The sequence below is a fragment of the Vidua chalybeata genome, chromosome 8 (genome assembly GCF_026979565.1).
Source record: "Vidua chalybeata isolate OUT-0048 chromosome 8, bVidCha1 merged haplotype, whole genome shotgun sequence".
Classification (NCBI taxonomy): Eukaryota; Metazoa; Chordata; class Aves; order Passeriformes; family Viduidae; genus Vidua; species Vidua chalybeata.
Genome location: NC_071537.1, coordinates 27,232,223 through 27,258,257, shown reverse-complemented (window position 1 = coordinate 27,258,257; position 26,035 = coordinate 27,232,223). Strand labels below are relative to the sequence as shown.

General features: G+C 38.3%; 1 protein-coding gene across 3 annotated transcripts in view; it reads right to left on the bottom strand.

The window, feature by feature from the left end:
* Positions 1-6,851: 6,851 nt before the first annotated feature.
* The window catches only part of WAPL (WAPL cohesin release factor), a 64,811-nt gene continuing 45,627 nt past the window's right edge, over positions 6,852-26,035 (bottom strand). For all 3 annotated transcript variants that reach the window (XM_053948924.1, XM_053948927.1, XM_053948925.1), the window contains 11 exons: positions 22,644-22,871; positions 18,651-18,762; positions 17,670-17,767; positions 16,046-16,122; positions 14,705-14,880; positions 14,287-14,402; positions 13,443-13,604; positions 11,992-12,199; positions 10,748-10,836; positions 9,681-9,776; positions 6,852-9,328 (listed from right to left, as the gene is read on the bottom strand). In XM_053948924.1, coding sequence (XP_053804899.1) covers positions 9,263-9,328; positions 9,681-9,776; positions 10,748-10,836; positions 11,992-12,199; positions 13,443-13,604; positions 14,287-14,402; positions 14,705-14,880; positions 16,046-16,122; positions 17,670-17,767; positions 18,651-18,762; positions 22,644-22,871 — 1,428 coding nt within the window. In that variant the 3' untranslated portion in view covers positions 6,852-9,262. The remainder of the gene's footprint in view (positions 9,329-9,680; positions 9,777-10,747; positions 10,837-11,991; positions 12,200-13,442; positions 13,605-14,286; positions 14,403-14,704; positions 14,881-16,045; positions 16,123-17,669; positions 17,768-18,650; positions 18,763-22,643; positions 22,872-26,035) is intronic.

Sequence of the window (26,035 nt, the reverse complement as noted above, 5' to 3'; positions counted from 1 at the left end):
ACTGCAAGTGACATGTTATAAACCAGTCACTCACTCTGGGTTGCTTCAGGGCTCTTGGTCCACAGCAGTTGGCCCTGATAGTGACTGATAGCTCTTTTGGTACCTACACAGTTCTTGCTTTGACAGGACACCTCCTTGACACTTCTCCCTTCACCAAATTTCCAAGAAGTCTATTTTTAATCAGTGTGCTCTCTGTATTGAGATCCTCTGCAAACAGTGACAAACAGTAAGAGCAGAGCTCTGTCTGGCAGACACTGGTGGGGATGTCTCCTTAGTAAATCCTGTGTTTAAGCAGAAGTGCTGCAAGGAAGCACTACATCTATCCTACATTCATGCATCGTCTCTTTTATAAAGTCACTTGTTTACTCTAGCAGGTGTGGTGGCTTTTCTCATATCATTATCATTTTCTCATAGATAATCCATTTACCCCCGTGCAGGACACAATTTAACACCTTATCACTTACCTTTCATAGAGCCTCACATTGCCATCCCAAATCCCACATTATTACCACCAATCCGTATGTTCAGAAGATCTCCTTTGAACACTCCTGCAGTCTGACCAGAGTGGTACCTGTTGTACAGTAACATGAGCAATTCCCAGCCAGCGTGACCAGGACAGCATAAACCAATACTGCAGCTTCAGAGTAGCAGGGAACTCTGCTCTGCCTGTGCTGCATCCCCCTTGAAAGGCTCCAGGTGCATTTACAGAGCTCCTTGCATAAACAAAGCACTCTGGAGCCCAGCACAGAGACACACTCACCTCCTCTGCCCACACATGCACAGCAGGCAGAGCTCAGCTCTCCCCCACTGCCACAGGCAGAGCATCACAGAGACAGGACTCCAGAACAACCCTTCAAGTGTTTTGAGAGCCACAGAAATTCCACAAGATAATTCCTAGGGGCTATTGCCAGCTGCAGGGGTGATCAGAGGAAGCAGGGGCATAACATGCCTTCAGCAGCTACTGTGTTTCTACAAAGATGAAGGAATCAGCATGAAACCTGCTAATGGAATACTTGTCACTCTTGAGCTCAGGATGTTGAGCTTGTTTTGGCAAGACAGATTTGAAGCTGTGTTGTTAAGGTTTATGTACCTCCTGGTTCGTTCCTCATGAAAGTAAAAAGAGCAAAATACCTGTAATCTTCCTTTTGTTCCTTTGCAGTTTGATGCTTATGATGGTCTGAAACAATGACATCAAAAGACCTTTCACAGCATCTCAAATAACCCGTTCTACTCTAGTATCTGTTCTTATAACTGGACATCATGGCAGGTGAGTTTACTCCCAAGTAAATCTCCTATTTTCTACTACTTCTGCATAGTGCAATAGTCAGTGCTGATTCTTACTGTAGCGTGAAAATTCAGGATTCCAAACTTCATGTGTGCTCAGTGTTTCTGTGGAATTGGCACTGCAAAGGTGAGCAATAAACCAAGTGCCATGATGCAGCCTAGACTTTAGATTGATGGAAGCAGACCTCAGCATTCTGAAACAGTAGCAATTTAAGAGCCATTTTAGACCAGGATGGTTCACATCTCCTCCTCTCCCCCCACCAGCTTCCAGAGTAGAAGAGAAATTCTAGAATCAATTTCTTCGTGGTGCTAAAGAACAACTCTCAGGTACTTCTGCAAAGAACTCCTCTCTTACAAAATCTTATTTCAGCAGTGATATTAAAATGAGAGAGGGGAAGATGAATAGAGAATGATGTAAAGAAATTTCATGGGCATGTACAATTTTCATTTGCACTCAATGAAGAAAGCAAAGCAGCTTCCAAGGAAGGCACCTGGCAGCAACATGCCAGTGTTGATCTGGACAACTTTATGAGAGATAAAGTTTGCAGATGTTACGCTGTATACTGCCAAACCTTGAGCAGAACACTGACCTCAGCTTATCCTGCCAAGTTCTCAATGCTGCAAGAAGTTCCTTCTGGTTCAGCAGCGTATGGCATCTCCAAGGCACCTGCTTGTAGGTGGTATGTTTTGCAACCTAATCACAGACAGCATGCAGTACTCCTGGAACATGATTTGGGAAGCATGATGATCATGGGCTAATTGCTCACCCACCTGGAGACCCTCAGAGCCTTCAGCAGCACCTGGCTCTTCCAAGAAATACTTGAGGCTTCAGAACAGGGAGTGCTGTGCAACCACACACCAGGCCCAGTTGATCAGCTTCTGATATCATAACTTGCATGATGGTTATTCTTCATCCCATCAGACCTCTGTGACTCTGACTTCATCTCCAGAGTAAGTCTGTTAACCAAGGGTATTTATTTTCCTTCCCCACTGTTGGTCACAGGCAGATGACAACTTTTTAGCATGTTATCGCTGAAACATCATTGCCTTTACAAGTCTGAATCTTTACAATTCTTAATTTATCTCCAGGACATCAAAAACTCCATATGCTCCTGAAATAATTAGACATTTACTGGTGTTGTAGAAACTTCATCAATTAAAACAGTGACTACAATGTGCTGAAGGGTCCTGCTCTTTCAGATATCTTTGTCTTGCATATGCCTGAAATTCTGTTTGAAAGGAAGATGACCTCTACCTCTCAAAGAGGTTTGGGAAGTCAGACCACACACTGACAAAGTCTAAGAAGAATCTCACATATTACAGTAGTTAGTGAAATCTGGGCACATAGAAACTCCTTCTGGCCTTTGACTGTGTAATTTCTGGAATTTTAATGCATATTTTTCTTGCTTAAACCCAGGAGAAAAAGTGCATTGCAACGGTGCCATATACTGCTCTCACTGGATTGAGGCTCACAATGGCTCAGCACACAGGTGGGTTTTGAAATCAGCCTGGGAAACATGGGGGAGTTCTGCTATCAGGAAGATCTGGTGCAGAAACAGCCTGAGCAGGTGCCCTCCCCCGTTCCAGTTCAGGCTCCTCCTCTGAACAGCTCGAGCTGTTTGTGAACAGCCAGAGCCCGAGGCGGCCGCTCCAGTGACCCGAGCAAAGCACTTGTGCACACGCCAGCCCCTTGCCATGGGGTTGGCACCGTGCCCCCGCTCCCCGGGTCTGGCTGACGCAAGAGCCCTTTGGGTCCTGCTGAGAACTCAGCATTTGCTGAGGTTTTCTCGCAGGAAAAGGTACAGACTGAGCTCAGTTTTAAAGACCATCACCACAATGCAGGACTGACTGAGCTTAGCAGGCTTTGAATTGAGCATTTTGAAAATGGTGACCAGGTTAAATCTGCAGAGAAGGACAGGACATCTGTAGTTGAAGAGCTGCTTCACTTGGTCCCCAGGTAGCAAAGTTCAGAAACCAAAGCACACTGATCCTACAGTATTTTCAGATTTTAAAAAAGCTGAAGCTGTCTCACGTATCAAAGAGCACAAACCAGTTCTCCTGAGAACTTCTGAATGCTAATCACAAGTATTACATAAAATTAAAATACAGTTCATCTTTGTATAAACCTCTTAACATTGTATAACAACACAAATATAGATGTATATTTGTCTCTTCTTGTGAGGAGCATCAAAATTTAGTTCTCTCAACAGAATGATTTTAGGTTTGGGGGTTTGTTTTTTTTTTTTTACAGTCGTAGACTGGATGTATTATAGACTAAAAAATCATTCTAGATTACTGGTTTTCTCCAGTAATTTCTATTTATATTCTACAGGGATACTTAAATGACTTGAAGTCCTGTGTGTTTGCTTTTGTCTCACATTTGAAATTATACTTGAATAACCATTAGAACCTATATTAAATAAGAGGGAACTTGTATGATTATCTGGGCTAAAATTGCTACAAATTTTTTCTCACAAAAGCCTCAGTAAGGCTCTCACTGTAATCTAAGGTATCACAAAATACCATTGTTTTGCAGTATGAAGCTCCATTCTGAAACTGGATGTTTCAGATGCATGAATATACTCAGCACACAAACTACAATCAGATTTTTCCACTAAGAAAAAGAATTTCCTTATTAAAAATTTATAGCTAGGTTTTAAAAATAGTTACAGCAGAAGACACTACAAACAATAATTGCATCACTTCTATTTAATTTATAATGTTCAATTTCTGCTGCTGAAGTACAATTTCATTATAGCACTTCAGCCTAGATATTTTTAATTTGGATAAGATAACTTTGCTTTAAAATTCCTTGTCAAATGAAGACAAAATTTAAAATGTGAGCCAGCAAAATGACACCAGGTGTTACACAGCAGTTTTATATAACACATTACTGAACTCCTTTTTAAGGCTCAGTAACCTGAATATCAAGCTTTTGAACCCAAATTCATGCCTCTACACAGAGCTGTGACATAAAGTGATCTTAGTCCAAGACTTCCTTATGGTTTGTACTTCAACTCAATTCAGACTATAAATTTAACAGTGGATCAGAAAACAACTCTGCCTGGATATTTTAAAACTTTTTGCCCCAGAAATGCTTTCAAGAGACACATGTTTGGGGTAAGAGGCCAACAAAACATCCACGAATAAAACCCCGCAGTTCCACAACTTTGACATCATTCCCACAGGTAGGTGTGTGCAAGGTTCCTGAATGGTATCATTTGACAAAATCAACTCCTTCCCTCCCTTTCTCACTTCAAACTTCTGCAGTAATGCCTTTTACCTTGGTTTTCATGCCTTATGTACTGGAGACAGCGAGAAACAAAATAACTGTCTTTCTAGGACATAATCAGAGGGTCAAGCTTTACAGCTGGAATGACATAATTTCAGCCACTTCACACCCCAGGTTAACATTCTTCCTGTTACTTTTAAAAAACTAAATGCACAGACACCACTGAATCTTCTGTTATAATACAGGAAATATAAAAGATTCCTACACTAAGCAGTGTACCTAATACAATTCATGTTATTCTTTCTTTTACTCTAAGCAGAGTCCCCTTTTAGATATCACCTGATTTTACTCTGCAGAAGTTCAATGAACCTTCCTTTAAGTAACTTTGGTCCACCTAAGACAGATCAGATTTCTGGAAATAGGTACTACTTCCTGCACAACTCTTCATTATTTACCAATGTGGCTTTCCACACATGGAGAGGAAGTCTCTGGCGTTTACTTCTCCAAAGTGATGAACTGAAGTTCAAGTTGCAGGTTAGGAGGTGTGGAGATAAATCTGAAGACAGTAAGTGACAGATGTGACACATCTGCCTCTCAGATGTCAGGCTCTCTCCAGAGCAGCTCCCTTTGCTCCCAGCAAGGCTGCTGTCCCCAGGGCTCCTTACAGTCCCCAGGGCTCCTTAGAGCCCCCTGTGCATCACCAGAGCACTGCTGTCACACACCAAGTGTGGCTACCTGGGCCACAACCTACAGCTGCAAATTCAGTTCAGTTTGCACAGCTGGAATAAAGATCCTGTGGCATTAGCAAACCAATCTACCCTTGGGTAAGGACTTCCAGCAGTTGCATTATTTATAATGGTTTCATTTTTATTTACAGTAAGACTATCTGAACCCACTGATGCTGCATCTTAGATAGGGCACCTTTAAGGCAAGTAAAAAAGAGTATGTATGAAAGGTTTCTGTTCCACACAGCTGAAAGAACCCAGTAGTGTCCTTTTTCCAAAGACAAATTAATATATTACACAGAGGAAGAGATGCAGCAGTATCAAAAACTACAGTGGCCTGGTTTTGAAAACACTTGGCTACTGGAATTCAGGGTAAATTCTTATCTCATTATCTTCAAAAACCCAATTAACAGGCTATCCAATAAGGGCAGGCTTGATACAGAAGAATGGCAGTTACCTAAATCCTCTATCTTTTGAACTCAAATTCACACTTTTGGTTTTCCATGCCTTTTAAACAAGAAAAGTACCACATTAATGAAAAGAAACCTTATTGGAAAAGCTATGTGGGCTTGCCTGGTTATAGCCCCAGTTAACCAAGTATACTCTGGCTTCTGCTTAGTTATGCCCAGAAAGGAAATAGAGATAAATCAGTGCCATACATATCAGACCACGTCACTTCCTCCTATGCAAATCAAGCACTTCAAAACAGATTGAAAGGGAAATAATTTATGAGAAAGGCTGTGACTCCTAAATCTTCTGTAGAAACGTCACAATTATCCTGTTAATCTGAAAATGCTGATGTCACCACTGAGCATTCACACACAATGCTTCCTTACATAACTACCAACAAAAGAAGAGGAAATACTCTTACCAGATTTTTTAAAAACATTTGCTTACATAAAACTGCATTTGGCTCTTACAGTGCCACACACTAATAACACACTGTTCCATGTTTCAAACTCCAGTACCATTCCCTCACAGCACAGAAAATGTTACATTATGCTGCTGCTTGTTCGAAGCGGCAATGAGATGACACATCACATTCAACTCACGTTACAGCTCATGAATTATTGCATATGGTACCCATAGCTAGTTGTACCAATCAAGAAAAAATCCATGGGAAAAAATCCATCCTGAAATTAAACCATCACTCGTGTTAATCAAGAAACAGAGCAACATTCATGGTAATTTCCTCCCTTTTCACTTAAGAAAGCCATTAACACCCTCCATGATGTGAAAAGTCTCACCATAAGGACTGTGCCATTTTCCCTGTGCTCTATCACATTTATGGTATTCTGACTAGAGCTCTCCAGGGTTGTTACTGAAAGATCAACTTGAGCAGAGAACTCCAAAATGTATCACAATACATCATCTCCAGAAAATTTCCAGCCTTGGCTGGTTCGACTGACCACAGCCTCAGGTCCAGGCATTGAAATTTGTTGTCCCAACACACAGGTGAAAAGCAAAGCACTACATTCAGAACACTCCTTGATCATTTTTGTCATCCTTTTTTGTTTTTTTTCAGTTTTTCTTTTAGCAATTTACCTGACACTGCCTTCCTTCTGCAATCACTCAGAGGAGTGTTTTATTGCATGTTAAAAGACAAGATATGTATTGAAAGTAGCAATTTTATTTGAGTTAAAATTATTTACAAAAACCCAAAGACATACTTCATGAAACTGGTACAAACTATTTTTCCTGCCGTTGGCTTTTGCTCCAAAGATCACAGCTGAGAAATACTGTATAAAATAAAAATAGGATTGGATTCAGAAAAGTACTCTACTGTTCTAATTTCCAATTGAGAGTATTTACACAAATATTTACAATGGAAAAAATGTTACTTTAAAACTTTAATTTGCAAGTTGACCTCAAGTACCCTTTAATGCAGAGTTATTTGAGGGTCTAACACACAAAAATGCACTGCAGTTCACAGGGTGATTTCTCCCCCCACCCTCAAAAAAAAAAAATCTGCATTTGTCAGTGCTTGACAATTAGTTACATTTAAAAAAAAAAACTGTTAAACACTGAGGTAAATCAATTCCCAAACAATTACCAGTGTAACAAAGAAAGGTAGTTGTCCCTGCTTTCCCCTATCATCACATTTGCATCTTCTTTTCTCTTGCCATCTCTCCACATGAAACTACATAATCAATTTGAAATCTCATTATAGATGTGAAAATCTCTAAAATCCAAAAACTAGATGGGCCAAATATTTAATAATTTTCTCCTCATGCAGATCATTTACATATACCTTTTCCCTCTCTCAATACTGTTTTGGTTTTTTTTTTTGAAGAAGGGGAACACAACCTCAAAAACTTTTCTAAGTTACACTGATACACTAAGTTTTAGAAGGTGATGAGAGAAAATGCAAAAAATATGACCAACGTAAGATTTTTGCCGTTAATCAGTTACTTCCTTACAGAATTCCCAACAATCTGCATTATCAAAAATAGGAAGACATAGAAGGCAGCCACTGTATGTAAAAAATTTACAGCTGGCACTGATACAAAAGCACAAGTTCTTAACTTTATACACGGAGATAACACAAGATCTAAAAGCAGGTTAGATTTCCTGTTATTTCCCCCTCATTATACATAGAACTAATATTTTTATGGCTTCAAGTTTTACAAATTCAATGGAGTAACATGATGTAACTACCTATACAGGTATATTTAAAAATGTCAACGAAGCAGATCGCAGAACAGTCTGCAAATATTCAAGACCACCTTAATAAAAATACTTAATAATCAATTCTGTTGGTCTGAATAGTGAGTGCAAGAAAAAAATAGTTTAAAAAGTCATGTATTTTCTGGGATTCTTTGTTCCACTTAAGTCCTCAAACACAATGCTTTGCTGTGAACTAGACCTCAGACTGAACAAAATCTTAGCTATATCAGCAATTTAAGGCTTTGTGTTGTATGCATTTCAACTCTGTCATACTACAGAAGGATGAAATAGAAAGATTATGTCAGCTGGAAACATTAATCCCCATTGGTGTTTTAGCTTCTTTAAAATGATTCCCCCTAAAGCATCCAAATTAATTGTATTCAACATTATAAAACACACCTTGAGTTCTTCCTTGAAACAAATTAAAACAGCATTTCAAAGTTTTTGCTTATCAGAAGTGTAAACTACCCTGCGAGTGAGTGTTTTTTAAATGGTTTGGGGTTCTTTTCTTTCTTTATTTCACTTGCATTTTGAACAGGTCATAACTTTTTACAGTCACTATTCCTTTAGTGTATAACATACCCTCAATGGCTTTGTGTGTTTATGGGTCTGCATGCTCTTGGAACTACAAAGCGTTATGGTCTAGCAGGTTACAGTACATGGGCCACGGGAGTTTTAGAACTGAGAAATAGTTCAATGACCTAATTTCAATCAAAACAGTATAAAAAATAAGCTATCCAATCCTCACCTCTTTGGATTCCAACAAATTTTAAATATAGACAGTAGTTAAAATCACAAAAGTATTTAAAAATTTATATTTTATGATTTTGGAATAATCTAGTAATAAAAAAAGCAGGAGCAAATTAAACTCAAATAGGAGCGGTGCTGCTGTCCAGAACTTCTTTATTAGAACATTTGTTTGATACCTCAGTAGCTAAGCTGCCTTTGCACCTGGCTGGCATGAAACAGTGGCTCAACAGTAAACAGCAGTTGCACTATCAGCAGCAAGTTTTTCCCCTTGAAACTTGTCACGAACAAAGCAAGAAAAAAGATAGGGAGGGTAAACCCTGCCAAAAATATTTAAATACTGCACTGCATCATAAACAGCAAGGTTTCTTTATTTACTTTCCTCAGAACCTTTTTCCCCTCATTTTTGATAGTTGCAGATTGATGTAGTAACTGTCTTTTAGAAAATGCTGAATGCATGGTTAAGAGACCAGGTAGCCTTAAAAATCCGAACACGAATGACACAGATGAATGCTCTTGGTATATCCTTCAAGGACTTCTTTCATGGCGACTTCTTTTGTCTAAGGGTAGCTCCAGCATTAGAGTGCCTGCAGCGGAAGTTAAGTATCTAGCAGTGTTCCAAGTATTCAATCACCCTAGAGATAGATTTCTGGCCTGTTGTTCCAACAGCACACTGGAAATGCAACAGAAAACACAAGTAACAAACAAGCATTTGTAGCACCTCCTTCAAATATCAGAGAGCTATTGTATTTTCAGAATTTTACTATTTACAATTATGCATCAGTAAAAGCAACTAGGTTCAGGCAGCCAATTCAGAAATATCTTCCTGGCCAATCACAATATAATGACAGACAAAATTATGACAGACAAATGGCCTTTCAGTATTAAAAAACAAAATATCCTCCTGTGCTCTATGAAGACACAAACTGAAAAATATTAATGCTTCTAAAAATGCATAAAATATTAACAGAAAACAAAATTACAAAAATATCTTCAAACATCAATTTGAAATATGTATTACTTACAGTAAGGTTCATAAAACTGAGAAATTTTTTGAGCATTTCAGTCATTATCGAGAAGTCCCCTTCAGGTAAGTACTCTCTCACAGTAGTCACATTGATCTAAGAAATAAAACAATCTTATTTGGGAAACATTCTTCTGCCACAGAACTATAATGCTCTGCATGTGAGATGCACTACGACAAGTATATTTATTTATATATTTAAGCCTCTTTTAAGCAATACTCATATCTTCACTATGTTTATGTTTCTAGAAAACAAATTGCTAAAATAATTTTTATGGTTGGTTTTTTGAAATTTAAAAAAAAAGAAAAAAAAAAAGACTAAAAAAAGATTACGAAGCCACCAGATCACTCCCCTGATAGGGAGAGGCTCTCCCTTTACAGCTGTGAAGGGCTGAGAGTTACTGATCGCATTGTCAGTCTCACTCAGAACACTAAAAGTGTTATGGACACTGATCAGTCCTAAGACACAGAACAGTACCTTAAAGGCCATTTCTGCACCATGGTGAATTCAGACAAGCCTGAAGGCAGGTCTGAACTCATTTTCACGTGAACATGTTTTTGATACGAGACTTTACTGAGTTCTCAGCCATTGGAGTTCCATATTTTTAACTTCAGCTTTCTATTACATATTTGCAATCCAAGATAATTATTTTGAACTAATAGGGAAACACACAAGTTCATCTAATTTCAATGGAAGAAAAAACTAAAGCAGACTGATGAAGAATAAGTAAGTCTGACGGTAACTTGCTTACTAAAACTACTGAGAAGGGCTTAGCCAATTTTCCTCTGCCTTTCCAAAGTTAATTCTTTTGCTGGCTACAAGGAAGGGGAGAGAGGTAAAAGAGGTCAAATATTCAATTCCAACTGTTTTTGATAAACACAGTGATGTTAAAAAAATCTGTTTTGGCTGGAATAACTCTGGCAACTCTTCCCAAAACTGTATACATCAGTGTAGGTTCACCAACATATTGCTCACACTGAAGCCAAATTTAATAACCCCCTTTCAATACAGCAAATTATCACTTCATTAAACATTCTACTGGACTTAAGATCAACTTATTCCCTTACTGGACTCTCCTGGCAGAGACAGCCTAGAAGCAATGCTGTGTATGAGGCCACAATGCAGTCTTCCATGTGCTTCCCAGCATGCTGAAGAGCTGTAAAAGAGACAACAGTCTATTGTATTCTCTAAGCAGCTGGTATCTTTTACTGCTGCAAATACAATCCTTCATTATCACTTTGCAGAATGCTTTTCCTCAAACAAAACGAGCTTTTTGACTGAGATTTCAGAGATCAGGAAACACCACACTTACTGACTCAGCAGCACATTCTTGACAAGAAAAATGGTCTTCATTCAGTTTCAACTCATTCTGCTGCACAGTATTTTGTCATTTGCCATTTCAATGTGCAAACGGTATGCTGAACACCCCGAACTACCAATGCAAATGTTTCATGTGATACTATATGCCTCTAAAACTTCCCCCAAAGTAGTTTATTGTATTAAGGATAACAGGCACAGCATTTTCTGCTGACGACAGCATTTTGGGAAAAACTACAAATAACTACAGCCACCAGTTGATGGAGCTAAAAAAAGGAGGAAGGATATAAAGCAAACTTGGAGAAAGTAATATACCACACCTATTAACATAAGATGAAAACACTATTAAAAGTCATACACTGCATCTACTACTAGAAGATTAAACAAGAAGGAATGATGTTTCAGATCCATTTTCGAGAGACAAACTATGTAACAGGTCAGAGATACTCAAATTCCTGGAACAAGCTACCAAAGATGCAGTACATCAATGCACTACACAGGTACCTTGGACACCACTGATAAAGGGAGAAGACAGACACAAAGCAGATGGGGACAGAAGAGGCAAATAGAGAGAGGAGGGGAAAAAACCCCAACCCTTAAAGTAGATTGAAACAAGAACCCTGGAAAACAAAATTAAGGCAGGTAACTTTCAAGGACTGTTCCAGAAGAACAAGGTAACAGCCTAAAAGCCATCCTTTCCAGAATATTTTGTACATGGAGTGTCCCAAAAATTTCTGGGTTTTTTTCTGTTTCTTTTGGGGTTTATTTTGTTTTGTTAAGAAACAGATAAAAGGTAAAAGTAGCATAACAGCTTCTACTTCTCATGCTTCAGATCTGAATGGCTCCTATTTATGCAGCAGTTTCACCTGGGATACACTGAGGAAATCCCAGCCCTAGAGACTAGATGTAGATAGGAAGCAGAGGACAAGGAGGGATTTTATACAATCACACTGTTCTTTGCCTTTTCTGAGCTCATCACAGCCAGACAACATACCTTTATTAAGATCAAGTTCTTCATCATCTTCCTCCTTCTTATCCTTCTCCTCAGTACTATCTGACTTCTCTGTGGAGACCCACTGGATCTCCCCACTTGTCTCCTGCCATTCCCCACTCTTATCATGCTGAGCTGTGGGAGCTTCTTTAATCAGCTCATCCGTCTGGCTCTCGGCCAGCTGTGCCGCTCGCTCACACTCCAGGAACAGCTGATGTGGGGAATTCCAGGAGAATTTCTGTTAGAAACTAAACCCTAAACACATTGACTTAATACTTTTATTTCCTGTTCACAATTCACCACTTAATACAATTAGCCTTCAATACTTTTCTTAACAATAGGCTTTTCTTCCTCAAAGGAAAATATAACCTGGCCCAACACCAGTGCTGTGCTCCACAGAAAGACTTCCCTGCCTGGTGCTGAACCACTTGACAGGATCCTCTTGGGCATCATAAAAGTTTAATCACTTTCCTTGAGACACGGCTGGAAGACTAAAAGCTGCCATAATTTCCTGTCCATTTTTGTTCTCTACCAATTTTCCTTTTCTTTTCATGCTAATTATTCCTTCTTGGCTTTCTTAGAGCACAAATATGAAGGAGTCATTTAAAATGACTTAGCAAAGAATGTGAATGAACCAGGAATCCCATATTAGACACTTATTTCTTGTGAATTATTTCCTAAACCATACAACCACTAGTTTTAAATATTGCTTTGCCAAGCTACATACATTAAGATATTTAATATTATTATTTTTACTGATTTTTTTTGTCTGCTACTGGACAGTTATTTCACAAAGTTAAATACAACTGCTAAAAGCATCCGTAAGATGAACTCTTCTGAAACAAGATATCTGTAATTTTCTTTCTACTTTTTCATTTTAGTTTGCATGGTGAAACTCATTTACCAAAGTTATTGGTGGATTTCTTTTTCTTAACAATTTTGTATTTTAATTTCTTCATTTTATTGACTTTTTTTTTTTACAGTCAATTTAAGAATGCTATTCCACATCCATAATCATTACATCTGTATTTTATTGCTTTGTATAAAGGATGAAAGGATGATCTTGTTTATTAATTTAAAGTTGCAAGTCCCAAAAACGCAGTACTTTAAAAAAATAATGGAAGCAAAGTATGTAAGAGAAAAGTAGCTTACAGATGGTTTAAAACAAAAGTCAAAGTAAATAATCTAGGAGCAATAAAACTAGAAATAAATTGTATGGGAACAAAAGAGTTTTACTGGATGTCTGTAAACCACTGTCTTTTACAGAGAAGCTGTTTCTGTAATGAACAGCACTGCAGAAGTCAGAGTTGTGAGCAGCAATCTTCCCCCTACCTTGCTCCACTCCTCAAAATGCTGAACAGAAAAACTGACACACTTTCATTGCTGAGTTCTCCCTTCCTCCCAACAGTCTGATAATGAGAAATGGGAACTACTGGAGGACAAGCACTTCTCACCTGCACTAAAGCCTGAACAGCATCAATCTGTCCAGTTATCTTCAGGCTTTCGTCTCCTTCGCCCGTACACAAGGAGTCAAAAGAACACGATGTTTCCATATTGACAAGGCAGTGCCTGTTCCGGGCACTGTATTCCACGAGATTGATCAACAGACCCAATCCCTGCAAAATTGGAGAGTTAAAAAAGATTACACACATTGCAAAAAAGATGATTTAGCAAAAAACATCTATTTAGATAAACATCTTTGGCCTTATCTTTCTGAGAATACACAACTTATGAAACAGTCTGACAGATAGGGGGATCAGAATTTAAAGAAATACAAGATAGAACAGAGACCCCTGTACAGGAGAAATTTTATGCAGGAATCTCTGTTTTTCCAATTCTGAACATGAAAACATTTTTGAGGCTGAGAATTCCTTTACAGAGGTTAGGGATTCAGGTGTCCAACCCTGAGCTTATGTTCATAAGCGATCCTTCACATATGCAATTGCACTGCTGTTATTAGGCCACTCTGACCCATTTTATATAAGCTGAGGTAAATCTGACAAAGCTTTTAACTCAAACAATAGTATCAACCATATTTCCAAAACTGAAAAGATGTTTATTAATTCACATACTTATTTAGCTAAATCTCTTTGTTCATCAAGCTTTTCCCACCAAACACAGGGAAAAAAACACTCAAACCCACCAAATCCTTACAGAAATGAAGTACCTCACTTTAGGTATATATGTGGTCACTGAAAACTGTAGGGGAAACAATTCCTTAATAAGGAACCAGAACAGCTCAATGCACAAGAAGGAGGTAAATAATTTTCTGTTGATATGAGAAGCACAGGAACTTACCAATACACGGATATCAAATCTCTGTTCTTGAGGTAGGAACTTTGGAACCTGAAGCACACAATTCATCGCTGTGCCTATCAGACCATCTTGTTCACCTGTTTTTGTACTACCCCATTCTGCAAACAAAGAGTTCAGAGGCTCAATAATGAAAACACTCACATTTATAATGGTAAGCAGCCTAATAAAAACCTTTTGGCTCTAATGCCAAACCAGGCCCTCTCAGTCCAAGCCCTCATCTGAACATTTCACACTTGGAATTCCTCACCCAGCTTGCAAACACAAATTACTGAGGGCTGTAAGCATGAACACTGCTTTATAGCACTGGACTTAAAAAAACATCATCGATACAAAAAAATATTTACACTAATGGTTTATTTGACACCTCAGCACAGAATATGCAAAAAACTTGTTGTCTTACCATTATCATTTGTCAGGTTGAGCAAGACCCCAATGATGGCCCTCATACAGTCTTCCACGGCTTTACCCACGTGGTTAGTTACATTCTGGTGAGGCACAGACTTATTGTCTGGTAAACAGATACTGTCTTCAGCACGATTATATCGCTGGATTAACTCCTCACAATGCTGCAATGCTCTGCAGGGAGATGGTGCAGAACAAAATTATCTTTACAACATACAGAACATTCCACCTTTAGACTTGTTTCACAGGGAAAAACCCTGACACAGAGCTTTATGCAGATTTTTTCTGACACTCAGTCTGTAGGGACAGATAACAAACTTATCACCTATAAAATCTTTTTATAAGCTCAACCGGAAATTGTGAAAACAAAAACCTGGAAATCTTAGAGCTTTATCAGCTTGATATTTCAAGAGCAAGTTAATTTTCCTTTCCAGCTTCATCACATGGTCTTACAAAAGATATCACCTGTTGCTACAAACCCAGCCTCTCATATCCTCTGACTATCAAGCACAACACGATCTGACGGTGTTACCAGAATGTTCTCTTGTTCTCTTCTCAGAACTCCTTCCATTCAGAAACACATGACTTCCCAGCAGTAAATTTCTAATCTTGTAACACTAATGGACCACAGGCATGACTTTACTGCGTAACATTAGTTTCATGTTAAACCACCACACTGATTTCAGTTACAAACAAAACCAGAAATGTCAAAAATATATGCTGTTTTAACTAACATATTAAACTGTGGTTTGCTTAATTTAATTTAAAGAAATCCTCCAAATATTTAATCTATAACCATGAAATCATGTTTCCAATGAGGTCTGCAGAGTCAAACTTTCAGCTTCATTTGTTCTGTTATGAAGAGCAATACAAGAGGCAGACAGACTCTGCCAGCCAACTGAGACCTCACCCAGATTAATAAATGGGTTAGAGGTGTTCGTACAAGAATCTCTGCCAGGGAGAAATGCCAAGAACAAAATTTCACTATTTTAATTCTTAGTTACACTGTCACTTCTGCTATGCTCCATTCCAGTAAACACTTAAGCATAACGAAAACACAATAAATAAATGTCACTTCACCCTCTTCTGTGTTCCTTCTTAGTAGAGCAGGAGCTGAATCCACAGTCTACAGCTTCTACAGACCCAACAGAAGCAGCCCTACACAGTGGTAGTTGCCCAAACCCCCATTTACATGAACTTCACTCAATGAAAAAGTAAGAGTGGAAATTTTGCGGTTATTCACCCCTAGAATCTTCCAATATAGAGCATTTTTTTTTACCCTACCATGTGAGGTATTTTGCAAAACTGGGATTTTGGGGAATTTTTTTCTACAACTTACTTAGCTGAGGAGACTATGAGCTGAGAGTCTTTGTATGCTATCAGATAGCTCTGATTTTCTGGATTATGCACAGTTACCTAAAGAGAGAAGGAGAAAGTAGTATTAAAAATAAGAGAGTTTTTTTTTCCCTGAAAGACAAGCATTCCCTTTTACTACTATTATACTTTATTCAGTTCCACATTTCTTGGCTATTATCCAGTGTAAACTTTTACTTCTCATTTTTCAGTATTTCCTTGGAGTTTTCATCTTTAAGTAATTGTGGCACTGAAGACAAGACCATCTTCCCTGATAAAGTACAGAAACCATGCAGCAGAATGTTTTGCCACAGCAGAACCCTGAATCCACACTCTGGGACTACAGTATCCCAAGTGTGTATAGAGAACACAATTATATACGTGGTATTTTAAGGACTTGACACCAAATCCACTTCTGAGAGCTTATTATGCATTCAACCATAACACACAAGATTTTCCTTGATTCCCTTGACTGAAATTTGGAATCCATTTTGAGAAGCAACAGAAGTTCTTTTCTTGGACTTGCATGATTTGGCATGTTTTGAATTTTATCATCTCTCCCAAGTTTCTAAGGATCTTACTACATCACAAATACCCCTAAGTCCAAATTTGAATTTTCTAACACTAGATAAGGCTCTTCTACTCTTGCTTGGCAATTCCAGCTGTTGAATATAAAGGCAGAAAATGACTCTGAATTTTTTTTTCTTACTGCTGAGAAGAAAGGTAAAGAGAATTTTTAAGACGCCCTTCAACAGTTGTTCATGTTTCTCAGTTTTTAGCTTGCATTTACACTATCTTTAAGTCTGTCCTATTTTAGTGAAGAAAACAAGTGAGCACTGTAACTATTTGCCCTCTACTTTGAGTTTAAGGTGTTGAGCGAGATTCATTGACCTATACTCTGATCCCAAATGTTTGCTCATGTGTGAAGATGCATTGCTAGAACATAACAAGGCTCTTCTGCTTTCTTAGGGTGTCACAACAGAAACAGAGTAATACCAGTAACAAACACTAAACTCATTGAAGGCATTGCAGAGAAACACACACACACACACCACTCCTGTCAAATAAACTCTTCAGAAGTACCACGTATTTTGATTTTCTTACAAGTTCTCAAAGAAATATTTACCATCTGCATTTACACACTCAACTGATGACAGGACTCGTTTGCCTTTCAGGACAATTTTCTCTTTCAGCACTTCCCCAGCTGATGGCTCAAAGTAGCAACTCTTAACATTGATTTACTGCTTCTAAGAAAATCCCACTTCTATGATGATCAGTTATTACTAGGCACACATTGGAGAGTCAAAACTCATGCCTTGAAAACAACATCCAAAACCAGCAGCTTTTTGTAGGAATTTAAGAAAAAACATCACGTTATACTTAAGTTATTTTTACAAAAATAATCTTGGAATGTGGTACACACATACAGAATAGTAAATTAAATTTTCAAACATTACAGAAACACTGATAAGCATCAGAAAGTTAGTACAGTCTATAAAAAATAAAAATCACCCTTACAGAGCTATAATGTGACTATACACTGGAAGAATGTAAACCAGAACTGCTTAAGAAGCAGCTTTCAGAAATGCAAAGGATCTGCTCATACTCACACTTTCCAAGACCCGTAAACATCTCTCTGCACCCCATAACGAAGCAACCAACTTCTCTTCGTTTTCATCACTGCTTAGGTGATCCACACATTCTTTAACTAAACACAAAAAGAAGTTGTTTTCCTCCGTGAGTAAAAGGTCTCCAAAAACCAGGTGTACAAACTAACCAGCTACTCAAGAGTTGTTACCAACTGAGTTGAGTTTACACTTCGCACACCTCTAATGGCAGGAAATAATCATGAAGATGTGATCAGCACTCCAAAATTTTTCATTTCTCTAAGTAAATGAAAAATCCAAGGGAGACTCTAAGGGAGTCTGTTAGAAGAGGAAAGAGATAGGACAAGCACACACTTCCCAGACTTTACAAGTCTGAAACCATAACTTGAAACTGTGTTCAAATTGAATACTTTCATCTCTCCAGTCCTTTCTTTGTTCTCCCACTGCTTACTTAAGACCAAGCTTTATTCAGGTCAAGAATTCATTTAGAAATGTCCCTTTTCCTAGCTAGGAGATTCTCATCAAAAACACAGTAACTGAGGCATATCCTTGAACCCTCCCCCACCCCATTTCCTCTTGAAGGGTTTACTTCCTTTGGTATATTTAGTTTAAAAATATCTGGTCTGAAAATAATTCTAGAAGACTATAACAGAGATTCTACTCTAGAATAAGTGTGCTGTACAGAGATACTTAACAGCATTCTGTCCAAGCTTAAGCCATTTTTATTCTCATACTTTGTAATGCAACACTCCTACACATTCTGTTTAACATGAAAAAACTACTTTCAATCCCACCTGAAACAGATTAAAATCACTAATAATTCTCAGTTACTTGATACTGAATTGCATATTTTATTTTTAACACTGCTAAGAAAAATACATAATATTTCTATTTTTAACCACAGGAAATGAACATTATAAAAAACAATAATTTTATTCCAATTCACTATTTTCTCATGCTGTCAAAGCAGTATCCCCACTATACCTTTATCTACAATATGATCCAGACCACCCAGAAGTCGCAGTTCTTCTTTAAACCAGTCCCCAGCTCGTTTTGAGGTGAGAGACAGTAACGTCTCCATTGCCAAATGCCCAGTCTGAAAGAGTGAGGTTCTGAATTAGTGAAATCAACATATGCAGCTGTAGCCAATATAGCAAGTCAGACAAATATCCGTCAGAGGAAAACCACAAAAACGAAAGAAGAGATTCTGAGAACCACCACCAGAGGGAGCAAGAACAGACTGGAAAATACGCATATCTAAAAAAATGACAGTACTGATAAAAAAGATACTTTGCATTTTCAAATTTTCTTTATCTTATTAATAGCTTAGAAAACCCAGTAAGACTCCTGTCATCTGTCTCTCTTGTTATCAAAATAAACAAGTGGAGGAAGTAAATGGACCAATCAGCCAGGCTGTAAAAAAATCAAGAAAATCCCCAGTGAACACAGCTTCTCAATCTCTCAGATACATTTGCTTTGCTGCTCAAAGATCACATTTGCTTACAATGGATATATCTTGTGTTTTTCATTTTAAACCTACATAATAAAGCAATTAAACTGAACAACTGCAGGAAACCTTATTCTATTTACAGATGTATTTTTGGAAAAAAGGAGGAACATATATATAAATTCAACAACAGTAAATGTAAGTTCACTCCCTGCAAATGGAAGTAGAACAGTACTCAACAGGCTTGAGCAAACACGCCATTGTCTCAGTATGAGCCCTCCCCCCACCCCCCAGCATCTCCAGCTGCTTTTCTTGCTTTCAAAATACTTGATTTCCAAGGAGGAAAAGAAAGTTGAAAATCAACTAAAGAAGAGTTAACACCCCAGGTTGTTTCTGGGTTGTAGGAGCAAGCCCTGCAGCACACTGTCACTATGAGCATAACAGTAACAGCATTTCTCCAGGGCAAATGGAAGAATCCTTGGGTCAGCAAAGGGTTCTGTGGATCAAGAGAACACAAGAAGCAGCAAATCTACAGTAGGTTAGTTAATTTCCTAAATACCTACACCACAAAAGCTCAAAGGCCTCACAATATTTAAAACACAGTGATTAGTTTTCTGCCAGAGGGCAATAAGATTTCAAATAACCCTAAAAAAATATAATCTGATATTTGTACACACGTGATAAGGATGTCAATATTCTCCTTTTTAATAAAAGCAATGAAACCCGGTAACTCTTTTGCTTTTGAGTAAAACAATCCATTGCATTCAAAATTTTTGTCAATTACTATGAAATTTTAACACCAAAGGCCCAAAACATGGCTGCCTTAACATTTCAGCCTTATGCTGACAGTGAAAGCAGAATAAGCTCTTTCACCATTTGAAAACATAAGTCACTCCTGAAGGCTTTTGTTATGATGCAACAGTGAGGAGGCAGCAGCTGCAAAAGCAGGAGCTCCAGAAGGCTGTGCTCACTGACAGGTGAGGGCCAATTGCTGAGGTGAAGGCCACGTTCTTCAGGTTTATCTTCTTCTAATGCAGCACAGCAAGCTTGGAACAAATTGAACCTGCACACACCTCCTTCTTGGTTTCTGGGTTTATGTTTTTAATGTAAATAGCCATCAAGAAAACAGAACCTTTGAATATTCAAAAATTAGTTCAGCCTCACTTCTAGACAGACACACAAGGTTGTCTGTGGAAAGAGGGAGGCAAATTGATCACCTTCCCCTGAAGAGTCAAAAAAGCAAAGGTGTGACTGGTTAGGCACAAACTGGAGGTATAAAAACATCTGCTGCAATCCTCTTGTTTCTCACTGGCTATGTCTGAGTCTGAAAAAGCACAGAGCTTTTCTTTACCCCCAGAAGATTTGCATTTTTTTTTTTTTGCATTTTCTGCCTGTCATTTAGTACAAAACAGAGATTACTTATTGTATCTCATGACAGGGATCTACATGAAAGAAGCTTGATCTTCAACATATGAAGTTCATTATTGTCTCAACTTACCATTGCTACTATTTTAAACTGGAAGAGAACCTAATCATCTCATTTGGCTTGCAAATATTCTCTAAATACTATACAGTCTCTACTTCTAGATGGTGCAGCTGGGAGGAAACCAGTTTCCATCTGTGAGGTACTACAATATTCAATGCATTTACAGCAACAGCTCAAAATAAATTTAAGAAATAGAGCTGCCTCAGGGAAAAACCCTCAAATAAAGCAGCTGAAACTGATGGCCGAGGATATTAATGCTCTTTACTCATGAACAACTTCCTCACAAAACAGAGACCCTTTTGATATATCCTCTCCTTTCAAAATCCTTCTCTAAGAAAAAACAAGAACAGAATTACAGTTCATAAAAAAGCAACAGGCTAGATCAGATTATGAATATGAGAAAAGCTCAAGCAGGAGACAGTGGTCTTTGTGGCTGGATGCTTTAGCAATGAGGAACCTGCACCAGCTGTTCCATGCTTAATAAAGGGAGCTGTCTTACATTTTATAGTGCAAGGATATCCTGGCACTGACAAACTCTGCTATGTAAGCTGCCTTCAGTGCCAGAACAGTACTGAAAGAAGACTCTGATTATACCAAATCCTAGCTGATCACCACCTAGAGAACAAATTGCATTCTGTGGTGGTATTTTCAGACTGTAAACTGAAAGTGCAGAATATAACCTCATGTTCTTTCTTTCTCTGCAGATTTCCAAGGCCAGAAAGTTAATTCAAGCTCCCTACCAGCACCTTTCGTATGTTTGTATGAAACAAGCCTAAAAATTGAAATTTGGAATCCATTGTCACCACAATAGGCTTGCCAAAGTTAACAATGATGTCATGGATATTATCTTCCTCACCCAAAATTCAGCTCTTGCTAAAGCTACAGAACAGTGGCTCTTCGTACCAATTCAGCTCTCTGTTCCACAGCCAGAATTTGGAGAGAAAACATCCCAAGGAAACTCTTCCTAAACTGACACAAAAGTCCCAAAAGCTACAGAAGAAAGTGCCAACTCAACAAGGCACGTAATCTTTTAGTCTAACTGAATATGGAACACAATCCTGACTGCAGATTACTGCCAGGAGTTGGAACATTACTTGCACAGACAAAGCTCTGAAAAGCTCACTTCATAAGCAATAAATCAGAAGCTTCTCCCATTGAGTATAAGCGTTACAGAAAAAAGGGTATAAGCACTACAGAAAAAATGGCAAAAACCCCAATAAGAATCTTGAAAAGAATGTATTACAGGATGTCAAAAAATTAAGATCATACTAACATCGACTATACTGAAATATGGCAAAAGCAAAGACACATTACTTCTTTTTGTCATTTATGGCCACTCATCTAATCAATTTGTCAATCAAGTCTTAAAATACACTCTTCTACAAAACCTTGCAACTTAGCCTTTTTATTTTCTAAGCTAGTTTGATGATAGCATCAAATTTCTTTTTAAACAGAACCAGTTCACTCTGCTAGAGATGATGGCATTTTCATAACGAGCAAGTATGTTTGAGAAAGGAAGGAAAAGAATTCATCCACATTCATGGTAAGCAACAGAACTGCCACCACACTTTGGGTAGGGAAAAATCAGTTTCTGCAAGATAGGGTTTTTTTTAACATGAAAACCTGCACCACAGTTTTAATTTAGTAAACAATACTCTTACTCTCATGGACAAACCCCTATTTGTGAAAGTACTTATAAAACTTAGGCAAAGAAATGGAGTCAGTCTATGTGTGAGCTTCAAACACACAGTTATTTAGTATTACTTGTTTGCAACTGCTCCCTGTAACTAGTTACCCTTACCAGGGCCAAACAGAGACACAGACAGCTGAAGAACATCCTAACTTTATCCAACTAACAACCTCCGAAAAAGGAAATTTCAAATTTGAAGAAAATACTTGAAGTGCAGTCAGGTACACATAAAAGGTCAATGAAATATGAGGAATTCTTTGCTGGGGATGTGAAATGAAGGATGATGCTTGCAAGTTCCATTTCATTAAGCATTCCACAACTGCCAAGACTTTCCAGTAAAAGCATGTTACCCACCGTGATGTTTTCGAGATCGAGATGTTTGTTGTGAACAGTTTCACACAGTCTCCGAATTTTTTCCTTAATTTTATTCATGTCTTTTTCATTCAGCAGCTTGGCAGAAGAAGCATCTTGTTCCAATTCTAGAAGCCGTATCATCAGATCTAGACTAGCTCTGTCCAAATCCATGTTCAAGCGATCTCTACTAAGGATGTACATTAGAGCTGCTGTACAAAGGGACAAATTCTTGGGTTGGGAGAGAAAGGAAAAAAAAAACCATTTAGCTTTTACTAATCATTTTAGGTAGACCTTTCACTATTTTTAATAAACAAGCTAGAGATTCATAAAATAAAATGACTGACAGGCCCCAGTCTTAGCACTTGCATGAGCACCCACAGTTGAATGGAGATTCCTTCTAGCAAGTTACTAATGCATTCTCCTGACAAATAAAACTGAGACATAAAGCACTCAATATATTTACAAAACCCTAGTAGAAAATCAGGGACTTCTACTCTTTAGAGACTCAGTGCTGCAGACAGAGTAAGAAATAGTAACTCCAGTAACACAGTATTAGAGAAGAGACAGACGGCAGGGGAACAAAGTAAAACAGCTCAGGGTACATGGCAAGGCAGGTGAACATTCTGGTTTGAGGGGATGAACTGGTGACAGCACCAGAAAATCCAGAGATCATGGGGACAAGTGTCTGCAGGGAGGGAGTGCCTGGGGACATAAATTCTGATTCTGCCAAATGGGTCTGTCACTTAATAGTTTATCCAAATTTTTCCACCATAAACACATTTTCTTTCCAGGGGAATTCTGCTTTTTGGAAGTAGCCAGAGTGTAAACCAGCTTCCCCTGTCCATCCCCTTCAGCCCTTAACATGTGAATGTTATTAACTTGACTGCCCATATTTTATACAGAATTGGTGTAGAGGTACATCTGACTGGCTATAGAACACTTGATTCTTCTTGAAGAAGGAATTAAATTCTACCTTCATGAGGCTCCAGAAAATCCAAGGCAGAAGATGACTGTCAGGAAGGGACAGACAGCAGTGAAGCAAAGCCATCCATCCCTGGAGTCTAATTACCACACTTGTACTGAGAGCACTGAGCTCCAAGTTACAGGAAAGAGGAGAAATGTTCACTGGGAAGGGAGGTGTGCTGAGCACGAAACTGTCAGAAACCTCTGTCAATAACTGGAGGAGTTGAGAGCTGGGGGGTGTATGGGCCATGTGTGCTCCTTCTGAGTTCAACTCTCAGGAGTCAAGATGCTGCATGCATCCATCACAATTGTTTCTGTCTAAGGTAAATTAAACATGGAAACAAACTAATTCTGGAATATAAATGTTGTACAGCTCAACAGGAAAGAGCAGAATTCTGTGTCATAGCAGATTAACATCTTGTTTAGAGTTCTGGCAACCACCAAAGCAATCATTATCTACTCTATTTTAGAAGAAAGTCATAATCATACACGGTCATAATACGCAGTATCAGCATTTCCAAGACAGGATTAGGCAGCTGACAGTCTATCAAAAGCTATGTCAAAACTCCTTCCTGTCTGAGTTAAGGAAATCCTCAGGTGAGTAAAGACTTTAATCTGACCAACTACCAAAGTTATATTTGAACTACTGAAGGAAGGAAGTAAGAGTTTCCAAATCTACATCTTTCATGAATACATGAAGACAGGGTTGTTAAAGCTACCCCAGCCTTTTACCACTACTCCAGCCTTCTCAGATGTAAGGCAAAAAGCATCCATGTGAACTGTCTGTAGAAGGTATACATTGTTTACCCTCGATTTCCAGTAACTTTCGCCCATAAGCCCTGCAATTTTATTGTTTTAATTACAGAAATTGTTTACTCTTCATTTACTTGCAGCTGGCTTAAACTGTACACGTCAGGTTCCTTGAAGAACTGGCTTCTTCCAGAATGGCAGTGATTTAAACAGGACACAGGAGTACACACATTCCAGAGGAAAACAAAGGTTAGCTAATCATTGTTCAGCCAATGTGGGACTTCATCTATGATGAACTATATTTTGATGACCAGCATTATCTAGGAGAGTTTCCTGGTTTAAAAAAAATGCTCAAGGTACCAAGGGAGTTTCTATGAACTAGAAAGTATGCAGCAGTTAACAAAGGGAAAGTGCTGAATTTATAATCTGGGCTGCCATTAATTAGGCATTTCAAGAAGTCAGAGACTGTTCTTACATCATTACTCAGAAATGCTTTACAGACACCCCGAAGTCTGGTAAGGGCAATCACACTCACTCTGTAAACATCTGTACCAAGCCCTTGCCTGTTCCAGGTTCCCTTGCTTTCAACCCAACCAGCTTTCTATTATGAAGGGAGTAATGGTTCTTTTTCCCCCCCTGCATCAGCTCTGCCAACATTTCCCTTCAGATTGGCCACGCAGGTTTCAAGATACTTAAATGTGATCAGATCACCAAGGCACAATGCAGGAGGTTTAAGGCTGCAGGAGGGCTGCTGGGAAAGCAAAAAGGATGGACTGGCTCTGTGTAACAAGAGCCAGGTTCCTGCCACAGCACATACACAGCAGAGATTCAGGTCAATAAGCCTCCAAATGCTGATGTGCAGGAAAATAGCGATGATACAGAAGTAAGGACCTCAAATGTGAATGTGCTTACAGCATGGAGCAAACCTGCTTTAGTTTCATACCAGTGAAAAGGGTTTTGTAAAGCTTGTTTCTCCTAGTCCCTACAGTCTTCATCTTGAATAAAACAATTCTACATTTTGCTCTGATCTTCTGTAACTGTTTAATTAATCACACTGACTGAAAGCTATCTCATGCTCTACCATACACACAATTCTGAGTTTGGAATGAGGGGAAAATTGTTGTTACAACTCATATTTGATCAGTATTCTAAGAGAACAAAAAAAACCCAACCAAAGAACCAAATCAATCCTTCCAAATGCCACCCTTACAGACTGCAGTAGAAGAGTGATTTTTTTCAGGTGAGCTTCCCTCATCTCATTCTACTCCTCAAGATGTGTAAAACACATTTTGCTTCCAAATAAATGCAAAAAAAAAAAAAGAAAAAAGTAAAATAAATAAAATTTGCTGTAGACATAAATTTCATGGAGTATCTAACTATGGATTTGCACTCCATACTTCTACAGAATTCAGGAAAACATCCTAGTTTGAACATACACTCCAGAAATGGCAGACCACTTACACCCACTCTCATCCTTGTCTTCTCTTGCTTATTCTATTTATACTCCAGCTTGTGGGAACAGATGGTTATTTTCTAGGGTTCAGCACTACATATAATATACTTTTATCTTTTTTAAAAGTTATTCTCAAGCTGAAGACATTATAAAACTACATTTCTGTGCTTAACTACTGACAGCTATAATGGAAATATAGTTTTTATTGTCAAAATTAATAATGCTT